General features: G+C 41.6%; 1 protein-coding gene across 4 annotated transcripts in view; it reads right to left on the reverse strand.

Moving 5' to 3' along the window:
• ncoa6 (nuclear receptor coactivator 6) overlaps nucleotides 1–20,304 on the reverse strand; it is a 57,500-nt gene that overhangs the window by 7,787 nt on the left and 29,409 nt on the right. For 3 of the 4 annotated variants that reach the window (XM_080204676.1, XM_080204674.1, XM_080204675.1), the window contains 4 exons: nucleotides 17,677–17,804; nucleotides 13,838–16,774; nucleotides 1,721–1,783; nucleotides 869–934 (listed from right to left, as the gene is read on the reverse strand). In XM_080204676.1, the coding sequence (XP_080060802.1) occupies nucleotides 869–934; nucleotides 1,721–1,783; nucleotides 13,838–16,774; nucleotides 17,677–17,804 (3,194 nt within the window). The remainder of the gene's footprint in view (nucleotides 1–868; nucleotides 935–1,720; nucleotides 1,784–13,837; nucleotides 16,775–17,676; nucleotides 17,805–20,304) is intronic. The other variant, XM_080204677.1, reaches the window with a different exon arrangement.

Raw genomic sequence — 20,304 nt, forward strand, 5'->3', positions numbered from 1 at the left:
TTATCAATTAGAATTCTACCACAGCTCCACCATTTTGCCGTAGAAATTCATAAGTTCACAAGATATAGGAGTAGAATTAGGCCATTCGGTCCACTGAGTCTGCACCAACCTCAATCCTACCCAGGTCCTAGTCCCCCTGACACTAAGGAGCAATTTACCCGAATCCACACATCTTTGGACTGTGGGAGGAAACCAGAGCACCTGGAGGAAACACACGCAGACATGGTCAGAACATGCAAACTCCACACAGACAGTCACCTGAGGCTGGATTAAAATCAGGTCCCTGGCGCTGTGAGGCAGCAGTTTGTGCCACTGTGCCGGGGAAAGAAAGGACAGGAGTCAAAACTCGAGCATTGCTACATCTTCCATGCATTTTATTTCCAGGTTAACTTTATCCCCTGAAGCTAAGGCTGTTGTTCCACAGACGTCAGTCATCCTTTTGTATCTCACCCATGTTAGTACTATTCACAGCAAACGCCAGGAGGGTATCCTATGGTGGAGGGCCTAAATCTTATCTTCAGCTACACTGCTGCACCATCTTCCAAACGATCTATTGCATGGAAATTGCCAGCGGGAATTCGAACAACCATTTCTAACCAAATGGCAGCAGGAAATCTAACTAAATTTAACTAATCATTTCCTGGAACCTTGCACACGTACATCCCTCAGAGATGACAGTATGTCTGAGTCTTCAGACAAGTTCTGATGTACACTTCTTTTGAAGCAAAACCACATGACAGTTAAATGTTATATCAGTGTTACTCCTGTAGATTAAAATGTATATTACCACATAAAATGATTGGCTAAGATAAAGTGAATGCACTAAGCTTGTTTTAAGATTTTAATATTTCACTTGTGATTATCCTACCATTTTTCACAATGGTCCCTTGTTGCACTGTATTGGGTGACAATTGTTCTGGAACAACTTGAGGTGCTGAAAATTAAAAAAAAATATTCTTAGAGAATAAGGATACCATAGAATTCTACAGTGGAGAGGGCCATTTGGCCCATCGAGCCTGCACCAAACACAATCCCACCCAGGTCCTATCCCCATAACCCCATGTATTTACCCTAGCTAGTCCCCCTGACATTAGGGGCAATTTAGTAGGGCCAATCAATCTAACTCGCACATCTTTGGTCTACATAGTATTAATAATTAGACTCACGGAAGCTGTCAGGCCTGCTGAGATTTTCCAGCATTTTCTGTTTTTTAACCAAACTTCTGATGTTTCGATGTTTCTCTCCGAGAGGGTGTTGGCCAGTGTCTTGACGCTGCAGTGAGGGTGAAGCTATAGCAATTCAGCATTTGCTGCACCAATTCTCAATGAGAGCAGATACTCTGTGGGGGGCCTGTCCTTAGTACTTGAGCCAAAGTAATCACTTGCAATGTAACAAAATGTAGGAACAGGGACATTCACTCTCTTGCCCTTCGCTTCTGGGACACAAACATCCTTAAATTCAAAGGAAACTGGTGACAAAACTGCCTAAAATTCAGGATTAAACTATTTACCTTAGGCTATAAAATAACTGGAATGTGGAGAGACACTGGAGTGTTTTAGAGTTGTTGGAGGAAACAATAGTTCGGGGTGGGGGGGAGGAGCTTCAATTTTATTTACAAGTTATAAATCCAACAAGAGTAGTTTCAGTTAAAGCACCTTTAACTAAAATATTTACAGCTACTGTGCAAGAAACATCTGCACAGGACACTGCTATGACTTACTTGTGGCCAGTGGTCCCGTGTCTGAATGTTCCAAAGCTTCTTTTCTCTCTGTGATTTGCTCACCTGTCAAGAGAGAAGTATGTAAAAACAGTTCATAGGGTACCAATCCTTTTGAGCTAATGGCAACAAGTAGAATGAGTAAAACGAGGGGGAATCAAATCTTTTAAAATAAAGACCCATAACATAAAATTTCACAAGGCACAAAAACACTCGTAACATTTACACTGGCCGCTTTCAGGATTTGATCAGGGAGCACACTGTTCACTTAATTTCGATTGAGGGTGATGCACAGTGTTGGTCATCAAACACTACTGCATGTTTGGACTCCTGCTAAACCAATGGGAGCCCAAACTTACTATTTCCCAAAGCAATTCCCAATCTCTGTAATAGCAACAGGGAAGAAGGAATCAAATTCAGGAAACGTCCTAAAAGGAAAGCAGAAAAGGAAAAGAAAAAAATAAGAGGCAAGTTCCCTCTGTCCATTCTTGAGGGCCATTAACATTGATAGAAGCTTATTTAACTCATACCAGTTATGTGGAAAGACTAAAGAAGATTGCTTCTTTTAAGAACAGGAGAGATGGAGGTTAAAGGATGATTTCATAGAATCCCTACGGTGCAAGAGGAAGCTATTCAGCTCATTGAGTCTGCACTGACCACAATCCCAATCAGGCCCTATTCCCGTAACCCCACATATTTACCCTGCTAATCCCCTGACACTAAGGTGAATTTAGCATGGCCAATCAACCTAAACCGCACATCTCTGGACTGTGGGAGGAAACCGGAGCTTCCCAAGGAAACCCAGGCAGACACGGGGAGAACATTCAAATTCCACCCAGTGACCTGGGGCCAGAATTGAACCTGGGTCCCTGGTGCTGTGAGGCAGCAGCGCTAACCACTGTGCCACCATGATTCGAACACAATGTAAGTATACAAATCAATAAGGGGTTTTTGATAAGTGTTGGTAAACAGTAATGGTTTCCACTGGCAAGAAGGTAAAGCAGGGAACACAGATCGTAGAGAACAGAGGCAACATGGAGGATTTGCTTCCAATCCCCACCCCACAGTAAGTTAGAATCTGGGATTCACAGTCCGAAAGGGTGAAGAAAAAGATTCAATAGTAACTTTCAAAATGGAACTGGAGATATAGCTGAAAAGGAAAAATTTGCAGAGTTACAAAGGAGGAACAAGGGAGCAAGACCGATTGAATCACTGAGGGCATGGTGTCAAATGGCCTTGTGTTGTAGAATTCTTTGAGAAGCATGGGACGAGGCTGCATCCCCAAACTTTCAGCCAGGAACCTGTGTAACTTTGAAAGCCAGAACAGGCTTCCAGGATATTAGGAACAAAAATCCAGTAAGAACAACTATTTTTCTGTAATCAATTTATAAATGTACAGATTGTTAGTGAAAATGTAGATTACTTAAAAGCAGCGCTTAGCAATCCACATAATGAATTAAGAATTTGAAAACAGTTTTTGTACTTTATATAGCATTACCCTAACATTAGCAACTTCATTAGCTTATTAGTTGCAGACAGTGCTTGTCAATGTTTTGTCATAATTTTGCAAAATTCCCTAGATTTTGGAAAGACCTCACCATATTGGAAAATACTGAATGTCACTCCTCTATTTCAGAAAAGATGCAGTCAGAAATGAGAAATCTACAACCAGTTAGCCTAACATCCATCAGAGAGAAAACACTAGAATTTATTATTAAGGAACTTATAGAAGGCATTCAGAAAATATTAATGCAACCAGGTGGAGTCAACATGGTTTTGCGGAAGGGAAAGCACGATTGGCTGATTTATTAGAGCTCTTTGAGGAAGTGACAAGTAGCGATTAAGGAATATAAAAGCTTTGCTACAGCTGTACAGGAAGTTGGTGAGGCCACATCTAAAATTCTTCTCTCCTTACTCAAGTATATAATTGTATTAAAAGCAATTCAGAGATGGTCCACTTGACTGACATCTGGGACAAAGAGTTATCTTATTGGGAAAGATTAGACCTGTATCTACTAGAGTTAGAAGAATGAGAGGTGAGATCTTATTGAAATATACAAGATCCTGAGGGGACTTGACAGGGTTTTTATCCAATAGAGTGCAGAAGAAGGTCATTCGGCCCATCAAATCTGCACTGATTCTCTGAAAGAGCATCTTATCCAGGCCCAGCCCCTCCCTATCTCCATAACCTCACACATTTACCAATCCAAATAATCTGCACATCTCTGGACCGTGGGAGGAAACCGGAGTACCCGGAGGAAACCCATACAGACACAGAGAGAACGTGCAGGCTCCACGTTGGCAGCGACCCAAGCCAGGAATTGAACCCAGGTCCCTGGCATTATGAGGCAACAGTGCTTGCCACCATATCGCCCTGGTAAATGATAAGAGGATGCTTCTCCTTACATGAGACGAGAACTATTTAAAAGGGGGTCTCTCATTTAAGATGGAGACGATGATGTGGAATTGCCAGCATTGGACAGGGGTAGGCGCAGTGAGTAGTGTCACAACATCAGGTTAAAGTTCAACAGGTTTATTTGGAATCACAAGCTTTTGGCACTCTCACCCAATGAAGGAGCAACACTCCGAAAGCTCGTGCTACCAAATAAATCTGTTGGACTTTAACCTGGTGTTGTGAGACTACTTACTAAGGCGGAGATGAGAAGACATTTTTTTCTCTGAGGGTCGTTAACTTGAGGAATTCTTTTCCCTAGAAAAGAGTGGAGGAAAGGGTAAGTGTGTGGCTGAGTGGCCTACTCCTGTTGTTAATTCACATTAGTTTATGTGCACCAATATTTAAGTTTGGCGTCAGTTCATTTCAAGCAATGTATATAAGATTACCTTCCTACACCATTATGCAACACTGTACAAGACTTGCCCAATCATTTCAATTTCGGAGGCAGCTTTCTCTATTAAAGGGGCAACACTGACTCTGTCTCTAAAGCAATGTTTGAAGAGTGACTTTTCTCCTCATTCCACCATTCCCCCCTCACTTCCCCAGGGAGAGGGTAGAAAACAAAGAGATAGGGAACAGCTGGAGACAGTAGCATACATATGCCTCAATTGGATCGTCTGATATTCAAAATTACAAAAGGCAAATGAAATTTTGTCCTTCATTGCTAGAGGGATGGAGTTTAAAATCAGCGAGATTATGATGCGGCTGTTTAAGGTGCTGGTGAGGCCACACCTGGAGTACTGTGTACAGTTTTGGTCTCCTTGCTTGAGAAAGGATATTCTGGCACTGGAGGGGTTACAGAGGAGATTCACTAGGTTGATTCCAGAGTTGAGAGGGTTGGCTTATGAGGAGAGACCGAGAAGACTGGGGCTATACTCATTGGAATTCAGAAGAATGAGGGGAGATCTTATAGAAACATATAAGATTATGAAGGGAATAGACAAGATAGAAGCAGGGAAGTTGTTTCCACTGGCAGGTGAAACTAGAACTAGGGGGCATAGCCTCAAAATAAGGGGAAGCAGATTTAGGACTGAGTTGAGGAGGAATTTCTTCACACAAAGGGTTGTGAATCTGTGGAATTCCCTGCTCAGTGAAGCAGCTGAGGCTACCTCGTTGAATGTTTTTAAGGCAAGGATAGATACATTTTTGAACAGTAAAGGAATTAAGGGTTATGGTGAGCAGGCAGATAAGTGGAGCCGAGTCCAGAAAAAGATCAGCCATGATCTTACTGAATAGCAGGGCAGGCTCGAGGGGCCGGATGGCCTACTCCTGCTCCTACTTCTTAAGTTCTTATGACCAGCAGCTGAGGTTCCAGCTGCTTCCACCGATCCTATTTGCTGTGTACATTAGACACTTTATCATGTCTTTGGTGAACTCTGTTTTCAAACTTCTATTTCTCCATCTCCTCTCTTACTCCCATCAAACAATGTCACATGAAAATGGATCAAAACTTTCCTAAATCATCAGCCAACAACTGAATGAGACTATCTATAATAAGTATTGTTTTGCCCCATCTGGAAAGGGATTTCTGTATTCTCAAAATACTGGATTTCATCAGCATAAACAGAATAGCTGATCATTTTGATAAGTGTGGCATGTAAAATGGTTGTGATATTGACTGATACTGCCACTTTTTCCTTTTAATTATACCCAATTCAGTTGTGCACTGACTGTCCACCTTTACAGTAACATCTTCATGCTAATCCAACTCCCAAGAGAAGTTATAGCATTGCAGGAAGATATTTCTTCCTTCATCTTTTGATGCAGCACTTCACTCAGCCTTGTACCACAATTTAGCTAATTCAGGAAGTCCGAACACATGTTCTAGCAGAGGCTAGATTTCAAACCAGTCTCCTAGGATCGTGCAAGGAAACAACAATCAATTTACAGTAGCACACAGAAACGGGCAGAAGCATAGTGGTTAGCACTGCTGCTTCAAAGCGCCAGATACCTGGGTTCGATTCCCGGCTTCGGTCACACTGTGTGGAGTTTGCACGTCTTCCCCGTATCTATGTGGGTTTCCTCCGGGTGCTCAGGTTTCCTCCCACATTCTGAAAGATGTGCTGGTTAGGTGCATTACCCAAGCAGGCGCCAGACTGTGGCGACTAGGGGAATTTCACAGTAACTTCATTGCAGTGTTACGTAAACCTTACTTGTGACTACTAAATAAACCTTACTTTAAATATAGTTTTGGGTGGAGTTACTAGGTTGCAAACCTGTGCTTTCATCTCAACCAGTTTTTCCCCTGTAAAAACATCAAAATAATTTTCAGATAAATCAGGGTCCATCACGAAAGATTTTACTTCTACACCAAATAGAGCGATTTGTTTGTGGGTGATCAAGAACCCTTATTTATGGAAATACCTTTATAAACACAGCTCCACTGTTAAAGATAAACTGTCCACAGCGTTATGCTAAACAATATATCGCCACAAATCTTTTATCATCTTCAACATTGGAATCAGCATTTTTTATTGCATGTTTAGAACATGCACATTTACTCAAGTTGTGGCAGGGTGTGTTAAATAGTCAAAACTTGTCATGAGTGTCTGATACAAAATTTATCATTTCACAATAGTGTGAAATGGGACTGTATTCTTATTGAACTATTCAATATGGGGCACACCCATTTCACACAACTGCACTGCGCACAGACAAAGAAACCAATCTTCAAATCCCAGCCTCTCCAGAAACACGTACTCAACCTTTCTCCAAAAATTGAGTGTCATCCACATGGTGGATGTTTGTAGAGGACACAAAGTCTGCAAAGGGATATAGATAGTCTAAGCTGAGTGGGCAAGGGTCTGGCGGATAGAATACAATGTAGCTAAATGTGAGATCATCTATTTTGGTAGGAATAACAGCGAAGTAGACTATTATTCAAATGGTAAAAACTTGAAGCATGTTACTGTGCAGACCTGCGTGTCCTTGTGCATGAATCACAAAAAGTTGGTCTGCAGGTGCAGCAGGTAATTAAGAAGACAAATAGAGTTTTGTCCTTCATTGCTAGAGGGATGGAGTTTAAAAACAGAGAGGTTATGTTGCAGCTGTATAAGGTGCTGGTGAGGCCACACCTGGAGTACTGTGTACAGATTTGGTCTCCTTACTTGAGAAAGGATATAGTGGTACTAGACAGGGTGCAGAGGTGATTCACTAGGTTGATTCTGGAGTTGAGAGGATTGGCTTATGAAGAGAGACTAAGTAGACTAGGACTATTCTCATTGCAATTCAGAAGAATGAGGGAATATCTTATGGAAACATAAGATTATGAAGAGAATAGATAAAATAAGAACATAAGAACATAAGAAATAGGAGCAGGAGTAGGCCATCTGGCCCTTCGAGCCTGCCCCGCCATTCAATAAGATCATGGCTGATCTGTCGTGGCTCAGTTCCACTTTCCCGCCCTCTCCCCATAACCCTTAATCCCCTCTCTTATCAAAAACCCATCAACCCATGTCTTAAAAATATTTAGCGAGGCAGCCTCCACCACTTCAACGGGCAGAGAATTCCAGAGATTCACCACCCTTTGAGTGAAGAAGTTCCTCCTCAACTCCGTTCTAAACCGCCCCCCCTTTATCTTGAGGCTGTGCCCCCTAGTCCTACTGTCATTTTTTGAGCGGGAAGAGTCTCTCCACCTCTATCCTATCCATCCCATTCATCATCTTATACGTCTAGACACAGGGATGTTGTTTCCAGTGGCAGGTGAAACGAGAACTAGGGGGCACTGCCTCAAAATAAGGGGGAGCAGATTCAGGCCCGAGTTGAGGACGAACTTCTTCACCCAAAGGCTTGTGAATCTGTGGAATTCCCGGTCCAGCGAAACAGTTGAGGCTACCTCATTGAATGTTTTTAAGGCAAGGATAGATAGATTTTTGATCAGTAAAGGAATTAAAGGTTATGGTGGGCTGAGTTCACACAAAGATCAGCCACGATCTTACTGAATGGTGGAGCAGACTCAAGGGGCCAAATGGCCCTCTCCTGCTCCTTGTTCTTACGTGCCTATGGTCATAGCAATAAACATGAAGTGCCAGCAAAAAACATGAAGTGCTGGGTCTAAATGATAGAGGGGATAAAGCACTCCAGTCAGGGCCCAAAGCCACCAATATCACAGCACTGTGGAACCAGGTCAAAGCAAAGTGTGAAAAGGTATAACCAAGCAGAAAGCTGCAGAGGGAAATTAACAATCTCAAGGGAATATTAGAGAAAGAATCAAAAGAAAATCAAATAAAAGACAAAAAAGGAGGAAGATGAAACTGAACCAACAGAAAGAACAGAAAAAAAGAGAGAAAATTCTGTCCAATATATAACGAATAAACTCAATCAGGAATTCAGGAGGAACTGTTTTACTCAGAGTGGTTAGAATGTGGAAATTGCTACCACAAAGCAGTTGAGATAAATAGCACAGATGCATTAACAGGAAGCTAAATAAACACGAGAGAGAAAGGAATGGAAAGTTATCCCGATGGAGACAGATGCAGTAAAATGGGAAGAAACTTATGTGGAGCATAGTCCCGGTACAGACTTTTCCAAGGTGTAAATTCTGTGCAGTTTCAAGTATTATCTTATCATAGACTGCGACGGTTCAAGAAGGCAACTCATCACCACTATCTCAAGGGCAATTAAGGATGGGTAATAAATGGTGTCCTACCCAGTGACACCCATGAATGAACATTTAAAAAAATCAATAGGTCTTAAATCATATTGATGCTTCGAGGATGATTTATAAGGATGTTTGCTTTAGGATTGGAGAGTCTTCTTATTCTATCCGACATTGTTCTAATCCATAAAACATCAACCTAAAAAAAACCCCATTATGCAACCTCTTCATTGGCCAACTGTTTCCAAGCTCCCTCCCTCTCCCTCCTTTTCACAGAACCAACATTTACAACATAGAATTCAACAATTCAGCCCTTCTTGTCAGTACCAACTTGTGCTAAAGCAATTTAAAACTCATCCTACATCCCACTATTTTACCATAGCCCTTTATCTCTCTCAGACTCAAATACAATCTAGTTTTCCCCTAAAATATCATGATCATTCTTGGTATACTCCCCATGACAAAGCATTCAATGCTCCAAGAATCTGCTGGATGAAGAAAATTCCATATTGTCTCACTCCACTGCCAATTGTGCATTGATGATGTGTCATTACTTTCCCCCTGGCCAAGGCAACAAGTTTATTTCTCATCTTACCATAACCCTTCATAATTATTAAGTCTCAGTCTTCACCATCTCTGCTCCAATGGAATAGGCCTTAGTATCTATATTTTCTCATCAGAGTCAAAGTTTTCAGATTCCCAATATCACCCTGATGAAATTACTCTTCATAGGTTTTATTACTTGAATGCCCTTTCTTTCAAGGAGTGTTTTAAATTTTATTGATGTCTTATTGAGAGTAAATGATTACACCTTTATGCTTTCATCAATATGTCCATGTTCTCCGTGAGTAACAATGGGTATATTGCAAGCCCAGTAAGAAGTCTCACAACACCAGGTTGAAGTCCAACAGGTTTATTTAGCAGCAAAAGCTACTAGCTTTCGGAGGGCACCAAAAGCTAGTGGCTTTTTGCTACCAAATAAATCTGTTGGACTTTAAACTGGTGTTGAGACTTCTTGCTGTGTTTACCCCAGTCCAACTACGGCATCTCCACATTGTGACTATATTGCAAACAAGCAGAGAAAAGCAAAAATATCTGAGCCATCATAAAAGAAGGATATAGCACAGCAGGCTATTCAATCCATCATATCTGTGCTAACAAGTAACCATGGCTACTGAAAGACTACTGTGGGTAAAAGGTTGGAATTATTTGACAGTTGTGATGGACTGTAGGTTAAGTAGTTGAGCTGGGATGGTCCAAATGACTGTCTTGTCAATCTGGATTTTGCACTGGAAACAGAATCAGTGCTTAGTATAGGAAGGATATGAGCATCTATGTTAAACTACTGAATCATCCACCATTACCCATAAAACAAGAGCAATCACATTTCAGAAGTAATTCTTTGGCTATAAATTATGCTCTGGGAGTCCTAAGGAAGAGAAAGGCCCCACACTAGAGATTTCAGCAAGAATTTAAAGCTGACATTTTAGTGCAGTACTAAGGGAGTGCTGAATGGTTGGAAGTTCCGTTTCTTAGCTGGAAAATTAAACCAAGGCATCCTCAGTAAAGATCCCACGACACTATTCGAAGGGCAGGAGAGTCTGGCCAATAACACTAACACACTAACCTCACTTAAATAGGCTATTCTGCAGTTTGAGAGACATTAATGTGTGCAGATTGTGAATCCCATTCCCCTACATTACTACACTGAAAGTTAATTGTGGAACAAAAGTTAAAATAATGTTTATTTATTAGTCACAAGTTGGCTTACATTCACACTGCAATTAAGTTAACATGAAAATCCCCTAGTCACCACATTACAGTGCCTGTTCGGGTACACTAAGGGAGAATTTGGCTAATTCACCTAACCTGTACATCTTTTGGACTGTGGGAGGAAACCAGAGCACCTGGAGGAAACCCATGCAGACATGAGGAGAATGTGCAAATTCCACATAGACAGTGACTCAAGGTAGGAATCGAACCCGGGTCTCTGGCACCGTGAGGCAACAGTGCTAACCATTGTGCCACCGTGCCACACATTTTTGGCCATCCCAAGATTGTGAAAGGTATCATTCTAATGTATTCTTTTTAAAGTAGTCAATTTTTTAAAAATTACATTTCCTAATCCAATTGTAAAATATGGCACGTTAATTGTACATTTTCATGGTGAGGATTTTTGTGTAAAAAGTAGCTAAAAGGAATTTCATTCCACTATCCAAAGAGCAAGAGATTTTCCCAGTGTCATGGCTAACATTTTTCCCTCAGCCAACACCATTTAAACAGATAAACTGGTTCTTATCTTATCCCACTCTGTGGGACTTTGGTGTTGCCAAACTTGCTACGTTACTTTACGCAATAACAGTGACATTTCAGAAGTAATTCATCATCAGAGTTTTAGTATGTGAGGACGTGAAAGATGTTATATAAATGCAAGCATATCACGTTAAAGTTTTTAAATGATTAAGAAAATTAACCATTGGACAAAGAATGAGCAACTGATATTCATTAAGCCAAAAACTGTGAATGTTGGAGATTGGGAAATAAAAGTAGGAAGTTCCAAAGAATGGTCATACCGGACTCAAAACATTAACTCTATTTCTCTCTCTACAGATGCTGCCAGACCTGCTGAGTTCAGGCACATTGATCTGTTCAAGGAAGATTTTTTTTTAAACAAATTAGTAAGCACTGACCAGAAGATGGATGGTACTGCAAAGTGATCACCTTCTGAAAAGGCCCTATGTCGATTATGATGACAGATCTTTCCTGGGAGGATATGGAATTTAGCACCTGAAGAGGTGCCAAAAGGACTTCCAAAAGGACATTTGAAAGAAATATATGAAAAATGCAAGAGGCTGGACAATCTCCTGGGTTGGTGAGGACAATGGAGACTGTTTCATACATCTCATCAGACATCCAAAAACACCCTTCTCCCATTGATTTAATTTTTAGAATATGTAAAAGGATCTGAGATAAAAGCAAAACATGACTATCGCCCCACTTTGGAATTCACAGAGAAAATGGATTAAAAATTGGCTCACAACCACTGAAATGCAGAAAAACAGCAAAATTGACAACAGGCTATCTCTCTCTCTCTCTCGCTGGAGGCAGGTGGTCTGGCAGACATGAACAGAAAGAAACAAGACAGCCTCTTCAATTAACCTTGCAGAGAGATCCGGGCTATTTCTCGTTCCGAGACAAGCCAACAGATCTTCAACAGAATTTGCCAAAATCAGTTCTACTGAAATCACCCAACTTACCAACCACAATATGCCATTATCTATGCTTCATAGACAAGCCAAAGGCTGATTTGTATATATTTTTAAATCTTTTATTTGGGTTCAACTTCTCATTTCTGAGCTGCGTATGTATGTATGTCTTTATTTTCCTCAGGTGATAGTGACTAATAAACTTGCTCTTGCCTTGACTCAAGAAAGCTGGTTAAATTGGCTCCATATAAAAATACATTTGGATTGGGAACAGGTATCACTGGAAAAGGATTTTAAACAAATCTCTGTTGTGACCAACCGAGGAGGTTGGAAAACTGGGGAACCAGCTTATTCCTCCTCACCCAGTTGTAACATAGCACTTTCTGTTTTTACTCTCACAAGAGATTAGCAGTTTTTTTGACTGGATTTGACCATTCTATTGTTAGCAAGAGTTTTCCATTGGACCAATTTGATTGCAAACTAACTTCCATTATATGCACAACCGTATCGTCAAATCAATCTTACGATATACCCTCCCTCCTCCTTTACTGTGATTGAACAGCTCTCAAGATGAAAGTATCAATAAAACTCAACACTTGGGGAAAAGGGAATGCAAGAAATCTTAAAGCATTCTACTTGTTTTAAATGGGAACGTTATTACAGGCAAAGGATGTTGAGCCATTTGAGCCTCTTAGCATGCTTTGATATATTTGAAAATGACCTCTATTATACCATGCATGAATTACATTGAGCAATGGTCTAATTAAAAATTTATCCACGAATAAAATTTATGAGTATTTCCACTTGCTATCCTATTTCTTTGCAAACAAACTCTCTCAAAAAGAGGAAATAAAGAGAAGAATTAGGTCCATATTTATAAAGTGCCCTTCACGATCACAGGTCATTCCAAAATGCTTTACAGCCATTTAAGCACATCAAGTTTAGTTACTATTGTAAAGGAGGAATCAACTTGCACACTGCAAGCTGCCACAAATAGCAGTGTGAATAGGTGAACTGCTTTTGTAATGTTGAATGAGGGTGAATATTGGCAGGGACACTGGCGCTAGTTCCCTTGCTCTTCCTTAAGAGTGTCACAAAATCTTTTAAGTTCGCTCGTGGGGGCAGATAGAACTTCAGTTTAACATCTCATCTGAAAGATGGCACTTCCAACAGTGTAGCACTCCCTTACTAATGCACTGAAGTGTCACTTTTGATTCTTGAGCTAAAGTCCTGGATCGGGAACTGAACCCACAATCTTCCAAATCAGAGGTGAGGATGCTACCAACTGAGCCACAGTTGACATCATAACTAAAATTACCTTTAAGAAACATTACTGTAAACTAAAACTTACACGAGTTCAGGTAGCACATTCCAGAAATATTCTAATTTTCCCTCTATTTGAATCAATAGGATGTACCATAGCCAATTTTGTAAAGGAGAAAGCAGCACTCTATGTTTCAAGGGACTGGCATATCTAAATTTCAATGATCCCCACACATCTTGTATATCAAATCACTAATGGCAAAATTAAACTATGACACTAGTTTTGGAAGATTTAGATGTGTGCAATCACACACAGTATTTAGTTAAATTCGACCAAAAGACTAACGTCAAGTTTTGGGATTTTGATATTTATCCTCAAAAAAGTTCACTGAAAATGTTGCCTCCAAAATGAAATGATTAGCTCCAAGCAGAGCAGAGTGACACATTATGGTATCCAGGGATGACTGGATCAGAATTATTTTAGAAGCAACTCAAAATGTAGACGAGGCAGCTAAAGTCTGCTCAAAAAAATAAGACTGTGTGTTGGTGCTTAGTTTACACAGAATCCTGCAAACACATGCATAGTACCAATTAGATACCTGTATTTGGTAGGTGATCGTTATTTGTTCCCACTTTCTCTCCTGACGAACAACTTCCCTCAGATTGTGAGACTGCAAGACTGCTATCACCAACAGGTACTACAGATTCAGGCTCAGGGTTCTGGGGAATGATGGCTGACGTGAAACTGTTTTGAGCAGTGCTATTCAATGTACTCGCAGGTGAGGAAACAGAGACAGTAGAAGCAGAGCTGCTAGTTGTACCAAGTGTGACGTTAACAGAAGTGCCTATGTCTGGTTGACTAGCTGGAGGAGGAATAATGGTCTGATTAGTTTCTGTAGGAGGAACTCCTCCCTCAGGACTACCAGGAAGTGCTGCTTTTTGCACCTGATCATCAACACCTGGAGAAGCCAATTCAGATGCTGCTGGGTCATCTTTTTTATCTGGGGAGGCCTTCTGACATGCCTTGGTCATAAGGAACTGACCAATCTTATCTACCTTCCCTCTTCCTTTGTTGGACGATATTGGACTTCGCCTACTACTAGAAGAGCTACCTGGACTAGCAGACGTAGGCGACGTTGCAACTGCTGTGGCATGGGATGAAGCTGAAGAGCTGTGGTCAGTCATGCCATTATTCTGAAGAGGGTCAATGAGGCTGAAGTCCACAGCTGGTCTATGAGGAGATGCTGAGGAGATGTTTGGAGTTGCTGGAGAGCTGGATGGTGGTTGAACAGGTGATGACCTCTGGACCACTGTCCTATTTGTTGGCGAAGAAGTAGAATTAATAGAGTTATTGACTGACGGGGTGGGCGAAGCTGCCGGGCATGATGAACTTTGAGCAGTTTGTGGGATCTGGATTACAGTAACTGACTGAGGCGCCAACGTAGAAGTGGAGGGCACAGTTACTTTAGGTACAGCAGTTGACTGTGGTAGCAAAGGTTCTTTAACAACCTGGAATACAGACGTATTTATAAACACAGGTGTGGAAATAAAGGCTGGCTGCGAACCAGGCTGTACCAATGGTTGTACCTCAGACACTATCACTTTATTATTTAAGGCTGGAGTTGTGACCACAGATGAAACGGGAGGTTGGGATTGAGTCTGTGCAGCTGCCGTAACATTGGTTGTAGATTTAATGGGACTAGAACTTACAAACACTGTAATCTGATTTGAGACAGAAATGGATGCAGACACCACTGGTGTAGGTGCCAACGTTGTGCTACTTTGAGTCACGTTAGTATTTAGTTCACCAGGATCTAGCCGCAGTGTGGGTGTGCCACTTTCACAAGCAGTTTGTGATGGGATTGACGTGCTAGGGTTTTCCTTAACAGTAGAAGCATCTGATGTTACTACTTTTGTTTTATCTACAGAAGGTACAGGTTTTTCCATCTGATTGGAACTAGTGGTCTTAACGGTAGCACCAGGACTACAAGAAGTGTCCAGAAGTTGATTAAGTGAAATTGGAACTTCTCTTAAAGGTGGTAAGGTCATACTTTTCTCATCACAACCCCAGCCAGGTTTACTGGGTTCCAGTGGTTTAGTCCCCTTATTTATTTGCATTTCAGGGCCATTTTTCTTCTCCAACTTGTTTATTCTCTGAGGATTGCATTCAAAGGTCATCTGTTCTTTATTAACAGAGACTTGTTTCAACACACCATCGTTCCCAGACAATGTTGGTCCTTCCTTGTTTTCTTCAGGATTGTTACCCAATATCCTGACAGAAATGGTTGGATTCTGTGCACCTGAAACTGTACTGATAGGATCATTTAAAACTCCAGGAGCTGGATTTGATAACATTTGTGCAGAGTTGGCTAGAATATTCTTCTGTACATCTAGGGTTGGTAAAAGTGCTGGATTCTGCTGAGGGATCAAGGATGATTTCAACATTTTTCCACCCTGTCTACCTGTATTTTGGCCAGTTTTTCTGCTGGAGCCAGTGCTTGACCTCCTACTGATACTAGGACTTGCCCGTTTTCCAGTTGCCTGTTTTCCTGAACTAACTATAACGGAATCCAGTTTATTCACTTGTGATGCAGCAGGAACAGATGGGTTGTTGGCGAGTGGAGGCATGCTTGTTGGCGCCTGCCCTATTGCTTTCAGAGTAGTTGGATTTAGACCTTGTTGATCAAATCCTCTGTTGAGAGGTGGCTGCCTCGGAGGCAAGAGGATATTGATTTGAGGAGGAAAAAGACCCGCAATTGAAGCATTCAATCTTTCAGGAGACAAGCTTATCTCAGAAGGCTCTGTACTGGGCGGTCGATTGGTGGGCGTATGAGGAAAGTAGGGCCTGGGGCTTGCTCGATTTGGCGTTTTTGGCCTTGAAGTCGGAGTGTTTGTTGTAGCATTGGGAAAATGAAGATTGTGAGCGCCTTGCACTGGAATAGTCCCCTGCTGCTGTGTACTTGCACCTTGTGGCGTGGGGATTTGAGAATGCCCTGGCTTAGCCCCAGTAATGAGTACTTGGTTTGGTGGTGGAACAGGCTGTTGACCCGCGTTAACTTGGCTTCCAACGGAAAGTGGAAGTTCGGATCCGATTCCATCCGTATGATGTGTAGCTGGATTTACTTCCTCAGGTACTGATGATGGCATGTTTTGCAGACTTTCCTGAAAAGACATTTTCCTTAGAGTGCTGGCAGCTTGGTGGCCAACTAGTAAAGGTATTCTTGATTTATCCGGCGATGGTGGCACTCCACTCTGCCCTGGCAAGTTTACCATGACAGGCATATTACCAGCTGGGGCCATCGGCATCCTTGAAGCTTCAGGGGTTAAGGCTGTCTTTGATGGGTGTGTGCTTGGGGTCATTGGAATTTTAATGTTCTTTGATGAGTCCTGTTGCTGCTGCTGCTGCTGCTTCATCATCAACATCATCATCATTTGCTGCTGCTGCTGGGGTTGTAGTTGCTGTTGCTGTGCATGTTGCATGGGTTGAATAGTTGTTTGTTTCAGAGGTCTTTGATCAACTGCCTGCATGTGAAACCCTGTATGAAACATACAATATGGATCAGAAACATACGATAAATGATCAACCTGTTAAAATTTACAAACAAGAGTTTCTTAATTATGTCAGAAAATGTTGATATTCTTTGAATCATTGTTGTCTGATTATTTCTGTGAAGTAAGGTGAAACATAAGTCATAATTTCTGTGGGGACAGGTGGTACTGGGGGAGTTCAAGGGAAGAGAAAGGGGAATTATTTTGCATAAAATGAAAACAGCACCTATCCCACTTAATTCTAAAATCTGTGAACAATGCTTGGGCTGAAAACATTATATTGAAAACGAAGCATAGGGTTCCTACAGTGCAGAAGGAGGCCATTCAACCCATCAAGACTGCACTGACAACAATCCCACCCAGGTCCGATCCCTGTGGCCCCACATATTTATCCTGTTAATCCCACTGACACTACGGGGCAAGTTAGCAGGTCCAATCAATCTAACCCGCACAACTTTGGACTGTGAGAGGGAACCCATGTAGACACAGGGAAAATGTGCAGACTCTGCACAGACAGTGACTCAGGATTGGAATTGAACTCAGGTCCTTAGCGCTGTGAGGCAGCAATGCTAACCATTGTGCCACTGTGCCTTCCAGCAGAGACTAAATTCAGTTGTTATTGAACAATTTGAGGGCATCACTTGAACAGTGATTATTAAAAGTAACTAACTTTAGGCAATTCAGGTACAAACCACAAATGCTCTATAAACAAAAGCATTCTGAAGGATGCCTCTCAAAATAGTGAAATGTTTTTCTTTTTCTGTAGCTTGTGTATTTTCACTTTATTTCAGATGCGCCAAAACTATTTCCTTTTCAACTTTGATTGCACACGTACTGTTTCCTTTTTTATTTAAACAGGACTTTAGCCACTCTTACAAAAAGTATTTACCTGCAGGTCGATTTGCAAATTCAGACAACTTGTTGGCTGCTGGGTCAAGTCCTACCCCCTGCTCTCCTGTCATTTGCTGCTGTTCCGCATCATCCAGACCAGGCTGCATCTGACGGGTGTCTGAAATCCTAAAACAAGTCACATGGTTTTTCTATACCGTACAGATAATTACATTATTTCATCAATCACTGCAGTAATCTGTAAGCCGGAGAGGTGAACAGTACCATACAAGTCTGAGGGGAAAGTAACATGAAACAGACATGTCAAGGTCTGCAAAATTTCTTGAGGAACTCCAATCACATATTCAGCAATTTACCAGAACAACTTGCCACAGGTCATAATCTCAAGTCAGCCAATCTCAGTCATGTTTTTTTTCACGGCAGTGTGAGTGGGGAAGAGTTGCAGAGAGAGAGCAAAAAGCAGGTACAAGTAAATCCCACCAGCCAGAGACATTGGCCCTGAGGTGACACAATGGCAGAATGGTCAGCACTGCTGCCTCAGCGCCAGGGACCGGGGTTCAATTCCTGGCTTGGGTAACAGTATGTGTGGAGTCTGCACATTCTCCTTGTGTCTGCATGGGTTTCCTCTGGGTGTTCCCGTTTCTTCCCACAGTACAAAGCCATGCTGGTTAGGTGCATTGGCCGTGCTAAATTCTCCCACAATAACTTAATAGTAATGTTAATGTAAGACTACTTGTGACACTAATAAATAACTAAAAAAAACTAAAACATTGCTCAAGGTTTAAAAAGAGAACAGTAAACCTGAGGTGGAGGGAAACAGGGGAATAAAAAATAAATTACTATCTCCAAATAAATGGATTTCCTGAATTACAGAAATAAATTAGCAATCTGAAACTTAAGGGCATAGATTTCTGAGTTTGGAACACTGAAAATACTTCTCATTTATTTTGTTCAAAACTCTACCCAATTATGTTTTTACTCTGCTTAGAAGTATATTTCCCTCATATTGGTGATGAACCAAAGTTTAGCCTGGATTGAAAGTGAAGACATGAATTACCAGGACAGTGTTTATTTCTTTTCAAATGAATAAAAATGTGTGCAACATGAAGTCACAGTAAATACAACACAGGAAACAAAGTAAATCACATGAGAAGGCTGCTGATAATTTGTGCTGTGGTGTGTATCAAACTTAAAGAAAACTAACAGAGGCTGAGAGTCCACCAGCAGATGAAAACAAGCATTTATGCTGCCATTTTTTTTCAGGGGAGGGGTGCTTATGTGGACAGCACATTGGCTAGCACTGCTGCCTCACAGTCCACCCTCACAGGTTCAATTCCCAGCTTGGGTCACTGTCTGTGCAGAGTCTGCACATTTTCCTCGTGTCTAGATGGGTTTCCTCCAGGTGCTCTGGTTTCCTCCCAGAGTCTGAAAGACGTGCTGGTTAGGTGCATTGGCCATGCTAAATTCTCCCTCAGTGTAGCCAAACAGGCGCTGGAGTCTGGCAATTACTGGATTTTCACAGTAACTTCATTGTGGTGTTAATGTAAACCTACTTGTGACACTAATAAATAAATAAACTTTAAAACTATGAGTATCACCCTGCTTAGAAAGTTTTCATACTTTGCGTGACGCATTTTGAAGTCTAACAGCAGAATAATTCAGAGTGCAGCAAATAAGGAATCCGAGCACGCAATTGTGACCAAAACAACAAGGTGGTACAGGACATACCACATGGTTCAAATGTATGATTCCCAGGAATCTACTGAAACAGGCAACTGGTCTCCTCACTGCTGCTGTTGGTGACTCTGAAATGACAGCCCATCACCACACGGTTTTCCAGCTGTCATGCTTTGAAACCAAGCGTACGGCGTGAGCTCTGTTGGTCCTCCCTCCTAGTTCTTCCAATTATTCAGAAAGCACCACTTAATTAACAGTTGTGAGGTTGACTGCACAGGACCAATGGGAAATAGGACAGCAACTAAGGATTGGAAATGGAAGGAGAGTAAAATACACAAGCTTGGGTCATAAGGGAGACACAGACACAGACACACACACACAAATTGAACATGAAAGAGCAGGAGACTGAAACTAGAGCTGGAAATGGAAATAGCAACGACAAAAGCTCACGTCAGCTTTCAATATGCACTGTTGTACATGTGATTTGACATTAGGGAGTTTGGCACTTCACTCAAGAAAGAGCTTTGACAAAGGGTCATCTGGACTCCAAACGTCAGCTCTTTTCTCTCCTTACAGATGCTGCTTAACCTGCTGAGATTCTCCAGTGTTTTCTCTTTTGGTTTCAGATTCCAGCATCTGTAGTAATTTGCTTTTATCCAAAGCCCAAACTTCTTGCAACAGGATTTAAAAAAAATTTGATCATGGGACATGGGCATCGCTGTCTAGACCAGCACTTGCTGCTCAGCCCTCATTGCCTTGAACTGAGCTAGTCCAATTCAGACAGCATTTAAGAGTCAATCATATTGCTCTGGATCTGGAGTCACAGGCAGGGTAGATTTCCTTCCCTAAAGGACGTCAGTGAACCAGATGGGTTTTTATGACAATCGACAATGGTTCCAAGATAATCATTAGCCTTTTAATTCCTGATCCTTTCTTTGACTGAATTCAAATTTCATCATCTGTCGTGGTGGGACTTGAACCTGGATCTCCA

This window comes from Carcharhinus amblyrhynchos, chromosome 16, assembly GCF_965287045.1.
Source record: "Carcharhinus amblyrhynchos chromosome 16, sCarAmb.v2.hapA, whole genome shotgun sequence".
Taxonomy (NCBI): domain Eukaryota; kingdom Metazoa; phylum Chordata; class Chondrichthyes; order Carcharhiniformes; family Carcharhinidae; genus Carcharhinus; species Carcharhinus amblyrhynchos.